The 12,743-nt window shown below is 36.6% G+C and overlaps 1 protein-coding gene across 3 annotated transcripts in view; it reads left to right on the top strand.

The window, feature by feature from the left end:
• LOC111875639 (filamin-C) overlaps positions 1–12,743 on the top strand; it is a 146,843-nt gene that overhangs the window by 59,952 nt on the left and 74,148 nt on the right. The window contains exons 12-17 of one of the 3 annotated variants that reach the window (XM_023872034.2): positions 810–920; positions 5,490–5,993; positions 7,665–7,799; positions 8,590–8,754; positions 10,755–10,916; positions 11,465–11,603. In XM_023872034.2, coding sequence (XP_023727802.1) covers positions 810–920; positions 5,490–5,993; positions 7,665–7,799; positions 8,590–8,754; positions 10,755–10,916; positions 11,465–11,603 — 1,216 coding nt within the window. Of the gene's footprint in view, positions 1–809; positions 921–5,489; positions 5,994–7,664; positions 7,800–8,589; positions 8,770–10,754; positions 10,917–11,464; positions 11,604–12,743 lie in introns of all 3 variants that reach the window. The other 2 variants (XM_023872033.2, XM_023872035.2) reach the window with 2 other exon arrangements.

The raw sequence follows: 12,743 nt of genomic DNA, 5'->3' as shown, positions 1-12,743 counted from the left end.
TAATAGACTTTGTGCTCGGTAATGATCTAAGAAGCCAGTTAGGTACAATACTGACAAATTTATATTACTGTAACAATTATCGTATGTATGTGAGCACAGAAGGTTTCTTTCATTTTTTGCATTCTGTTGTGTATTATATTAAGCCATTAGTAGTAACATTTTATGTTACCTTTTAAGACTATCAACACAACTTTGCAGTGTCTAATATTTTGTTTCAAAAATCCACTGCATGTTTCGTCCTTTCTGTATAACCTTCACGTGGCACAATTGCTTTGTTCTGTTTCCTAGCTTACTGAACATGAATTCAGTGTTCCAGAAATGGTACATTATTCTTCTATGTTAATGCATGATACTAAACACAAAATTTAAAACATGAAAGAACAATGTAAAACATAAGGAACACTGGATTCATGTTCAATAAGCTAGGAAACTGAACAAAACAATTCATTAATTAACATTTTCCACATTACACAACTTGAAGGTGACCTAAAAAGGACAAAACATGCCATGGATTTTTAAAACAAAATATCAGACATTGCAAAATTGTACTCATGGTTTTAAGAAGCAAAATATAATTTTACTAATACCTTAATGGAGCCTTTCATCGTATTGTAGCTTGAAATTACTTCCTGAGATACAACCATAGTAATTATAGAGAAAAATGTAGTAATTAAATGGATATAGCAACCTTCATATCTCTAGGGAACTAAAATTCTTACTAATTTTTCATCTATATGCAAATTCTTATACATCTTACTAATTGCCTGCAGCACTATATATTAACTACATTAAGCTTTATAACCTGGTAGCTAGCAGTCGGTACACATCCAGTTTTGGGCCTCACTCAAGTCATCAGGTGGCTTCAGAAGATGCATATTGGAAGAGAAGAATGCCAGGGGTAACACTTCATGTAGTGTCAGGTATGCTAAAAGACATAATATTTAATTCCCAAGCCAAATTAAATTACATCTACTCTAACGTGGTGCCAATAAATAGTTGCTTCAAAGTCACTGAGCACTAAGTGTGTGTGTGTGTGTGTGTGTGTGTGTGTGTATATATATATATGTAGAGAGAGAGAGAGAGAGATTTAAAACAAATCAAGTAAGATTGTGCCATGGTGCAGTGACTACATACGAAGGGGGACCCAAAAATAACCGGAACCGACCTGTTGCGCGCGCATGCTTTGTAGTTACGAGTTGTGCTGCTAGGTGGTGTTAGCTGGGGGTCTCCCGCGACTGTTAGTGAGCTGGCGTCAGTCTGAGTTAAGTGGTTTGTCTGTGGTGCTCTGTTGTGTGCGTTCCTGTTTCAACCCTTTGGCGATTAGTGAGATGGCCGACCAGAAGGAACAAAGAGTGTGCGTGAAATTTTGCTTTCTGTTAGGGAAAACTGCAGCCGAGACTGTTGGGATGCTTCGGCAAGCCTTTAATGATGATGCTTTGGGGAAATCACAGGTCTACGAGTGGTTTTCCCGTTTCAAATCTGGCAACATGTCAACAGAAGACATGCCATGCCCCGGGCGTCCTTCGACAGGAAGAAATGACGAAAACATTGCCAAAATCAAACGTGCAATTGATGAAGATCGTCGAAAGACCATTGACCAACTTTCTGAGGAAACGAACATCTCATGGAGCACGGTCCAGCGAATTTTAACCGAAGGTTTGCACATGAGACGGGTGTCTGCAAAATTTGTTCCTCGCTTGCTCGGAGATGACCAAAGAGAAAACCGCGTGAATGTTTGCCGCGACTTGAAGAGTGAAGTGCAGAACGATCCAGAACTTTTTTTTTGTTTCCACAGATGAAGAGAAGTCTGAAAGGAATGCGATTCCGTGATGTGGACGAAGTCAAAGAAAACACGCTAACGGCTTTGAACAGTATCCAGCCTCAAGAATTCCAGCACTGTTTTGAGCAGTGGCAAAAGCATTGGGACAAGTGCATTAATGCACATGGACAATACTTTGAAGGGGACTAATATACAGTTCAATAAAAATGCAAAAATAAAAAATAACAAAAATAAATTCCAGTTATTTTTGGGTCCCCCCTCATATGAGTATGCCTTGAATTATGTACATTGTTATATATAAACGTTCACCAGTAACAAGACTTTAATTGGCTGTCCTATAGACATGTACCTAAATGGAGATCTGAACTGAACAACCTAAACTGAAATACAGAATCTCCATAACAGAATATTATTAATTCAAATTTAAAGTTTCTCAGGATAACTTAGTTAAGTCATTAGCTAGGAGCTGGGTGATTACAGTTACATTCCTGGTACAGTCAGGGAATTTTCTCTTTATCGCCATTCTTATGCTGGCCCTGGTATCCACCTCACTTCCTGTCTAATAGGTACCAGGTCCTCTTTCTCCAAACATGATGTGGTCAGACTGTGAATCTGCCCATTCACTTCCATCTAGTACTAATATCAAATATCTGAATCTTTATCTCCTCTTCCCATCCCTTCATGGCATGGCATTTAAGCAGAGGGACATCTTTAACTTTTTACTTAACATAGTGAGATAGAATAATGAAACACACCATGACTTAGGACCCTTCTATTGGTGTAAGTCTTGTATTTTCAGTATATTATTTTGAAATGTGTTCCATTTGTTACTTGTCAGACATCCGACCTGTAGTTCAGCCACCCATGTATGGAATTTGAAAGCTGGATATTCCTTCATTTACTTTTCATAATGGTGCTTCCAAAAAAAATGATATTCAAGTCCTGTAAGCTGAAGCTGATAGAACTATCACTTTCAGTATTCTACAAAGATGTTTATGAGACAGAAAGTGATTAAAGTGATTATCTCAGTAAAGACATATTTTGATGAAGCAATATTCTAGGTAAAGTAAATTTGTCCTTGATGATCTTTATAGGGCAGACAAAATTCTTACCATTTTACTGCTCTCAATTTGGGGAAAAGCGTTATTAACACATTGTAGTGAATAAGAGGAAAGGAATAATTCTTGCACAGTCATTAATAAATCGTCATGAATGGTAGTAGAATTTTTATGTGGCTCAGAACTCTTGAAGTACTATGAGTTGGAAATCCCATGCAGTGACTGAAATGTAAAATATTAATAGGAAATTTTACTGCTCACCTGAAAGCCAGGATACCAAATAAACAATCGACGTAATAGATGACAAATTATTGTTCCACAGTGTCTCATTTTGCCACATGATTCTGAATTAGACACTAAACTTAATGTCACAATCAAAATTTAGTGTCTGAAAATTGGTGTGATCAAAAACACGATCATCCTTTTGAGTGCATATTAAGCCCATTGAAACATGTTGTAGATGTTACACAGGAGAACCCTTCTGTTGTTTCAGAAGTCTTCCCACACTTCCTTTTTCCATTTGGTGTATATAATATTTTTTTAAATTCTGTCAGAGGTTATCCTGTCAATGTGTTCTTTCTGGTTTTTCTGTGCTGTTCTATACATTCTCTTATTTGTGAAAATTGTGATTCTATCACAATTTCTTCATTTCTTTTGTGGTCTGAAGAAGCTTATCCTGTGGCTTTTCTCTTGAAACCAATTCTGCTGATATCAACTATAGGAAATACAGATATGAAGTTGAGTTTTGACATACAGATTTTCTTTCCCCATATCTTTATCTCAAAATTTAAAGACTTACTCATGCCTCAAGGTTATTCATGCTAATCTCAATCACTGGACCTAGATTAGCGCTTTCTAAGGGACCCAACTGAGTTTCCTTTCTCACCGGAAGACGGAAACAGATCCAGTTTCCAAAACATCATGGCCTCTATTACCTAGAATTCCAGACAATGGAAGAAGTCCAAAAACACAGTAATTCTGTGTGTCATCCACCACTGTCAGAACTCTTTAGAATCTACTAACAAATCTGTTGTTTTCATGAGTTTGCCTTCCATATCATTATTAATAAAATTAAAGGAATCTTAAGTACAGATTTTCACAAGAAATATAATTGAAATATGTTAAATGGAGGCCTAGTAAGACTTACAGTTCCTTAATTTAGGGTCCAGTTGATCATGTTACATGATTGTTAACAAATTGGTGAAAGTTATGACCTTAATTTCTTTTAACTTTGTGACACAAATTCTGAATTTATACATCAGATCTAAATTAGTCAATGGTAAGAGCTATATATAGGAAAAGTAATTTAATCACAGCTATCTAATAAATCATTATCCATACTTTTAAGCAACACATTCTGTTTATATTTGTATATCCACACACACACACTGGAGCCTGGAGGAAAGAGACCACTAAGAAGACTTAGGCCCAGCTGGGAGGATAATATTTAAATGGATTTTATAGAAACAGAGTGGGGGATTTGGGCTGCATTTGTTTGGTACAGGATAGGGACAAATGATGGGTTTGTGTGAACACAGTAATGTACATCTGGGTTCCATAAAATGCTGAGAATAGCTTGAATATGTGAGCAATTATTAATTGCTTAAGAAGGACTCAGTTCCATGGAATTAGATGTGAACATAGTTTATGTTCCTGAATTCTGTTACTGTAGTCTTGCAGAATTCCTGGGTTAACTGTAGTAATTTAATCACATAACTCACAATGGTTCCTCTTTAAATTAATAAGGAAATTGTTTTCTGATTTTGTTTACTTATACACAGTATCTTGAAAAATTACAGATTTGAATTGCGATGTATATTGTACTCATGAATGGAAAATGTAGTTTTTGGAATGTAGAGTGTGTTTGTGTGTGCTCATGTCTGTGTGCAGGTGTGAGATTTCTGAATGATTCAGGGGATTATATTAAAGTTAGCTACTTATAATTTCTATATCTTATATAAATTATATGTGTGGATGAAACCAGTAAAGAGTACTATATCTGTACATGGAAAAATAGCAGCAATCTGCTGATTAACAGTGAGCATGGCTCTGTAAACTGTACAATAAAAAGTAATTACTCAATGTGTAGGTATTCTTTAGAAAATACTTTGGGTGTAAGGTTCTACAAATATAGTAATTCGCAGTTGTCATATTCATAATGTTTAAGGATATGTATGTAATTTCAGAATTTCCATAACGTTTTCTCATGTTTTGTGATTCTAAACTGAATATTTTACCTTATGATTTAAGAAAACCACAATTCCATATGGTAGCAGTTTTTCATTATTGCATAGATATTTCTGAGTGTATTTACAGCATTTTATTTCATAATATGTAATGTCCTTTCATTCAGCAGTCCCTATTTATGTCTGGTTACAAGGTGACCATAACGAGTTTTGTACACTTAAAAAAACAATAAACTGTATATTCCTAAGAGTTTGATAATTTTTTGATGAACATGTATACAAACATACACATATATGTATATTCATAAAACTGTCAAAATAAATAATCAATTTCACTATTTCAAGCAGTTATTTTAAGAAAAATTTTCACAAAAATTGGGCATTTTCTAGCTGATACTTACAAAGAATTTTTGACATCTACAGTCACAAGAATATTGCTTAAGGCTTCTATTTGGTATGTTACAGATAACAGTCGTTCTTCTATAGACCAGCGACTTAGTCGCACACACATTACAGAAGAACGAATTGGCTCCCCATCCTATGGTCTCACTAATGGCCGTGGACCCAGTCCAATCATCAGCAATAGCTCTCCAAGTCCTGTTAACAGTCCACTGTACCGTGACAGTCCCATTCATGGCAGTCGTTTTAGTCCAATTTACAAACCAAATGCCAGCCCAACATTTAGAACACCTTCAAGTCCATCCCAGAGCCCAACAGGATTCAAAACCAGTTCCAGTCCTTTGCTGAATAATTCAAATGTTTATAAATCCTCACCAAGTCCTGCTCATAGTCCACTGGGTTTTAAACATTCACCTAGCCCAGTAGGCAGTCCAACATTTCAGCATAATGGTGGGAATCACTCTGAGAGCACCAGCAGACGTTTCGAAAGTCATGGAATGAGAAGAGGTTCAGTGGATGGTCTGGATGAAGGAAAAGGAGGTGCAGTGGATACAACTTCAAATGTTAAAGGTCAGATTAAAAAAAATTCTGATAATTATTGAAGTACTACAAATACACATGTAAAATCTCTTCCTCCCTCTATTCCTTCACCCCTCCCTCTCCCTCCACCCACTTTCCCACACAGAAATACACACACACACACACACCCATACACATGCATGTGTATTCTTTGTTTATATACATGCCCTCAAAAGAAATGTTTTTCCTGTATTTGAAGATAACCTTCTTAGTTCTTTAACTTTCACTCACATTGATGTCTTGGTAGTTAGAATTTGATTTAGCAATAATGTGATTATGCAAAGAGAACTTGGAGATGATGAACTTCCAAATTTGTCTTCTGTGATGAAACCACTTTCAATTTATCAGGAAATGTTAATTGACACAACTTGAGGATCTGGGGGAACAACAGTCCTCCTGAAGGAACTGAATGTACAAGAAACAGTCCAAAGTTGAATGTGTTTTGTGCATTGTTCAAACAAAAAATTTTCAGGTCTTTTTTTTCTTTGCTGAATATAATGCAACTGGCATAGTGTAACCAGATATATTGGAAGAATTCCTCATGCCTATTCTGCAAGAAGAGGGTCCAATAACATGAGATTCCAACAAGATAGAGTTACTTCACATTTGTACAAGGAAGTGATGACTTCTTAATCACAAATTTCTGGAGAAATGGATTTGCAACTGCAGACCTGTCATTTGGCAATCTCATTCACCTGATATTCCCCTTGCTTTTCCTTTGGGGGCACATAAAGAATGCTGTGTAAATGCCACTCTTGACTTGCTTAACAATGTGTGGACTGGAATTGAATACAAATATGTCTGCTGGGCCACTCATGGTGCCCTCATTGAACATCTGTAAAATGTAGATTGCAATAACTCGATCATATAACCTATTCGAGCAAACTTAATTTTCATTCCTGTGCCTTTTATTTCATGAGAACTAATGCAGTAAAATGGCATATAATTCACGTACTCCCTGTGCAGAGATGTTAGAAAAATAATGTGTGAGAACAAAAACTGGATTTAAGTAGCACACAACAGGGTCCAAGGGTGGGGCTTTTGTTTATGTAATAATGAACCTTTCGATTTCATAAAAGCTGCTAAGTTCTTAACTGCTTGGATAATTATCAATGTTTCAAGGGGACCTGTGCCATATAATTAATTATGAATTTTAAGTAACTAAAATATTGTGATGTAATGGCAGAATTCACAATTAATCCTTGAAGGTAACTGACAAAAGTGAAGAGCACCTCATCAAGCTTGTGTCCCATTACATTAGCAACACAGAAAATCTCACCAGCATTAAAATTCTCCTTCAGGACGACCCTTGATTTTTAAATGTTAAAATAAAATGATAGTTTCACTTCATATTTGTTGCATGTACCATATTTCCTGATGTATAAGAAACATGATGGTTTGAAAAGGAAAAATATTTTTCTGTAAACTGCACAGATATGAAAGATATTCTGCAATTTTTATAGTAATTTCTGGGGAAAAGAAACCACATATTATGCACCAGGAAATGCGATAGTAAACTGTATATGACATAAAATCTTCAATTCTTGCTTAGTATAAATCATTATTCGCAGCTAGTAAATTCCATCTATAATAATATCATAGGTTATACTATTATTATTATTACATGTACATACAGAAAGCTGATTGTTTATGTTCTTATAGTTTCTGCAGTGCTAGGAGGATCCAATCTAAGAGCTGATTCCTGGGATGCAATTGCCAAAACTAAGTCACTTCTCTCTTATGGGAGCTTAGAATCTTTGGCAAACCTTACAGCAAAATCAGAAGCCAGGAAAAATGGTGAGTATAACATAGGAATGCCACAGGAAAAGTAACATTTTTAATACAGTGTCATTTTGGGTCATGGTTCTTTCTCAAAAAATTCTCTAAATATTACTCTGATATCTTGCATACTTTGATTTGTCATAGGCTTTTCGAACCCATAATCTAGCAACTGTTCTGTCTTCAGTTGAATAATAGCTCATATCCACCCTGCTTGTGACAATACTGACTCACCACTGTGCAAAAAAAAAAAAATGGCTGAAGCTGGGCAACATTTGGGGTGAGGGAAGAAACTGAGGGAGATGTAGACACACCAATGACATGCTAGACAATGGTTGCTCTCTCATTTATGTGATGACACATTCATGAACAATAAGCATGTCATTAATTATAGCACAATTCTGGGCTTATCTGACCTTTTCCACTCTGTGTAATGTTTCTGTAATGATAAAGCATGTTTCTTGACAGTTCACAAACTTACATAACATAATGCATAGTTTTATTTGACAATGTAATGAAAGTGTCCATTCTTTGTCAGGTTTATCTTAAAATAAACTGCACTAAACCTGCTTATGTATTATGAAATGCATGTATATTCCTACTGACTAAGTTTCTATTATTCACTCCTGTGACATTGCTCAGTGATTGAGTTATGAATTCAATTGTTTCTGAAAAATGAAACAGCAGTAGACATAGATCATTTTTCACTTTAAACTTGTTATGATTACCTAACAACTAGACCAGCAAACAGGAGAAACACAGGGAGAAATAGATAGAAGTGTTCAAATTGATTTTTGTTTGGTTTCAGAATTCTCACATCACAAATCAACAGTGCATCAAATTAACAGCACCAGCACAACTGCTGCATCAGTTGATGAGGTTGATGCAGTCCATTCCCGGTTCAGAGGCAGTTCCCCATCACCAGGTGGCAGTCACCAGTACAGCAACGTTATCAATCAACGAAATAATGGAGGTCTGCTCATTATAGGTACCTACAAATTTTAGTCACCTTTCTTGTCACTGAAAGTACATCCACTTACATATATATATATATTATCTGCAATTACCTTCAAGGCAAAATAACCCTTGAATGTCTTTGAGATTACACTGGCAGAATTACCTGTATCATGTGTCATTTGCAGTTAAAGACATCATCAGTGGCTTAAGATCATATATGAATTAAGATTATTAAAACTTTTCAAAACATCATAGGAATTGAAGAATTCTATCATCTTGGATATAACGCTTTGTAGTCCGGTGGAAATCAACTGACCTTTCTAGGAATATATCACTTCCATCTTCAGGGTTGGAGAGTATGGCAAGCAAGAAACCAGCATGAAACAGGCAGCAAGCAAGACAAGTTGCTTGTGAACAAACATAAGATTATATAGAAGAAAAGAGGGAACTTGCAAGCCAATCCATCAATACCCTTTGTCTTCCTATGGGTAACAGCATGAACCAATAGGCAATAAGGACAGTGAGTAGGTCTCTCCCTGAAAATGGCTGATTATGCCGATATGAGAGAGGAGGAGAGAAGTTTTAAATTTGTGTGGTGGAAAGAGAATCGAGGAGGCTGAGAGAAAAGTCATGTGTGTTGTAGGCATGCAGTGGGGGATAAAAATAATGATAAAAGTGAAAGGAGGTTAGAAGAGGAAGGAAAGCTTCAGGGTTGATGTGTACCCAAAGAGGCTAGGGTTGGTGCCCTATTAAGGGCAGTGTGCACAGACACGCATGACCAAATGGAGAACCTATCTTGTGAGGGAGGCTTCCAGTGACCTTTCAGGAAGCAGATGAAAGTTTTCCATGACTTGCTTAGGCAGAAGCAGTCCTCCTCGTTCATAATATTGTGATGTAGTTCAATCTCAGTCACCTCCCTGATGATATAATCTGTATACCTGGGTTTGTTTGAGAGGATGCTGGTGTTATGGAGTTGGATGTGGTGTCCCAAGCTGATGTCATGCTCCACCATGGCTGACTTCTCTGTATGTTCTAGCCAGATATGCTGATGTGGCTCCCTCAGCCTGGTGTCAGTTGAATGATCTGACTGCACTTCCCGTATACACCCAGTGCCCTCAGTCCCAGGTAACCCTTGACCACTCACTCCTGATTCAATACCAATGTTTGGAATTTGGAATTTATAATCTTTTGTTTTGAGAATGATTTCAGAAACAGGTTGTGCCGCAGTGTCAATCTCTTATCAGAACATACGTGGAGCCACAACGGAAATATAAAGTTGTCTTGTGCGAGCTAACTCCATGGCTTAGAATCTTACTTAAAAAAGCATAGTCATTCAGCTAGTGACAAAATTTCCTGCTTTTAATGAAACCTGAAGGTTCATTACCACATTCACTAGAACCTTAACTGGTCCAGTGACTGAGGTTAGATCTTTCTAATTGACCCAACAGAGTAGATGTCCCCCCCCCCTTACCACAATACAGAAGCAGACCCAGTATCTGAAATGTTGTGTTTTCTAGTGTGATTAGAATACCAGATGACAGATAAAGTCCAAAAACACAGGAATTCCATATGTTACAGACTAGTATTTACTATTTACTAATTTCTTATTACAGGAAACTTGTTGACTGTGGGTTATTGTTCCCTGCCTCTTAGGTGAAAGTTGGGTTACAAAACTCAAAGTCTATCTAAAGGGTAAAACTTGTTTTCGAACACAATTTCCAGAGAGTTAGCAACTGTTGCACTGGAAATTATTGCTTCTACATAACATACATTGATGTTTTCCAAAAATGTAATATCTTAATATCTTTGTCAAAGAGACTACCAAGATCATAAACCTATAGGTTTATGACTGAATATTTGTGAATGAAGAATTTTAATTGTAACTCTATCTGGACCTTTACACAGAGGATAGTTCTGAAATATCTTGTCGATTAACATAAAAGTGCAAGGTAAATAAAACAGAATGCCCAGATCTTCCTATTTTACTATCTTAATTTGAAATTGATTCTCAATTAGGGTCAAGAAACTCACCAACAGAGAATGGAACTGGAGCAGGATCAGTGCCTGCAACAGTAACAGGAGATGCACTTAAGCTAGTACCTGTTAATCGCCAGGTCTCCATCGACATTGAGCTGCCAAACAGTGCTGACCTAAGTGAGGTTACAGTCACCGTGACAGGTGTGTATAATGAGAAGAGTAATGAAAAAATATCAGTTCATCATTATTAATGTACTTTCATTGATTCCATACAGCAATACAGAAACTAAGATTCTAGAGAGAATTTACAGATTGTACAGGAATAGACACATGAATCACTGAGGTAATTTTACCAGCAGTTTCCATTTGAATTTATGAATATCAACAACATGGCAAGGAGAGAGTGAATATAGTTTTAAAAGATACAAATATTAATATTTGTCAAGCAATGAAACAATGACAACAGAATCCCTGAGAAAGATGTAATTTGAAGGACTGTTTGTAAGATCCTTTAACTTGACCACATCCTTATCCAGATTTTTCCAGTTCATATCCCCTCACCCTGCTTCTTTAACATCCATCTGTATATTTATCTCTCATCTGCATGTAGGTCTCACAAGTGTTCTCTTCCCTTCTATCACAGAAATTTGAAATCAAACCACTACACAATTTGTAATTAAAAAGCAGTTGAAACCGAACTTTTCACAATATCTTCTTCATGAACCAGTAATTGGATTCTGTATTTTCAGCTCCATCCCATCGAAATTTGCCTGTGAAACTCTACCGGAACAGAGATCATATTTCAGCTAACTTCACAGCCACCGAGATTGGTGAACATATAATTGACATTAAAGTTAGAGATCAGAAGGTTATCGGAGCACCTTTCAGGTGAGAAAACTGTCTCGTACTCCATACAAATTTCATAAAGGAACCTCTTTATGCAAAAGAAAATAATTCTTTGCCAACAGAAAACTAAAACCCACAAACAAGACATGTAAAGACACAGGAAACATCAGGTATTATCTATAATATTATTCTGCATGTGAGGACTAGTGTAAATTCCATGACTGGCTATTTGCTGTTTATATTCAACTTTCCTGAAGGTATTCTAGGCAAATAATCCAATATTCTTATATTAGACATTTTTTTCTTGCCGACTATGGGTAGGCAAATGTTTAACTAGGCAAAATTAACCAGAAAAACTTAGTCAATATAGTGAATGGCTAGTAACTGAATGATCAGGATTTAATTTTTGGCAAAGGTACAAATTTGTGTCTTCATCAACCCACCCATACCAGATCAGTATCCTACCCAGTCTCATATCCCATGGGTACCAGAGTCTCCTTTCATAGAGAAAAAATAATTGAAGTGTTGAGCTGACCATTCACCTCCAGCTAAAATCAAAATTAAGAATGCTCTGAACTTTTATCTTCACTTCCTCATGCATATTCACCGTGCAGTACTTTGGCAGATAATTCTATCCTTTTAATTACACAAGAGAAAAGGAATCTGAAGCTAATTAGCTGAAATTAATTCAAAGGTTGGAGTGCTAGAAATATGGGCCAGGGAGGCAACACTTGTTATCCAATTTTGAACCATTTCTGCAGAGAGCAATTTATTCTTCCAGACTTTCACTGACCTTAAGCTTTCAGAGTGGTTCATAGTTGATGTTGATGCTGCTCTGGCATATTTTGTGTTTCTCACACTGCTAGTTACACCCTGCCTGCAAGATCATCCACACACTTAAGCAGCAGAGATCATGCTACAGTTGCGCATGATCCACAAACCCCATACTAGAGCCATAAACGGCTGCAACAAATTCCTAAGGGAATATCCTCCAGTACTCAATCTCTTGAGACCTATCACCCTTCTGTGATGCAGCATTCCCCACTTTCATTCCTTTCCATTTCCCATTAAAATATATCACTGAGCAACAAGAAACACATCCACCACTTCACATGTCACTTTACCTACAGTAGATAAGTTAAGCAATGTTATGTGTGATGGGCACTTGACTGAGGAGCCAGT

This window comes from Cryptotermes secundus, unplaced genomic scaffold (genome assembly GCF_002891405.2).
Source record: "Cryptotermes secundus unplaced genomic scaffold, Csec_1.0 scaffold297, whole genome shotgun sequence".
Lineage (NCBI taxonomy): Eukaryota > Metazoa > Arthropoda > Insecta > Blattodea > Kalotermitidae > Cryptotermes > Cryptotermes secundus.
The sequence above is the reverse complement of the archived record's forward strand: the minus strand, read 5'-3'. Positions and strand labels throughout refer to the sequence as shown.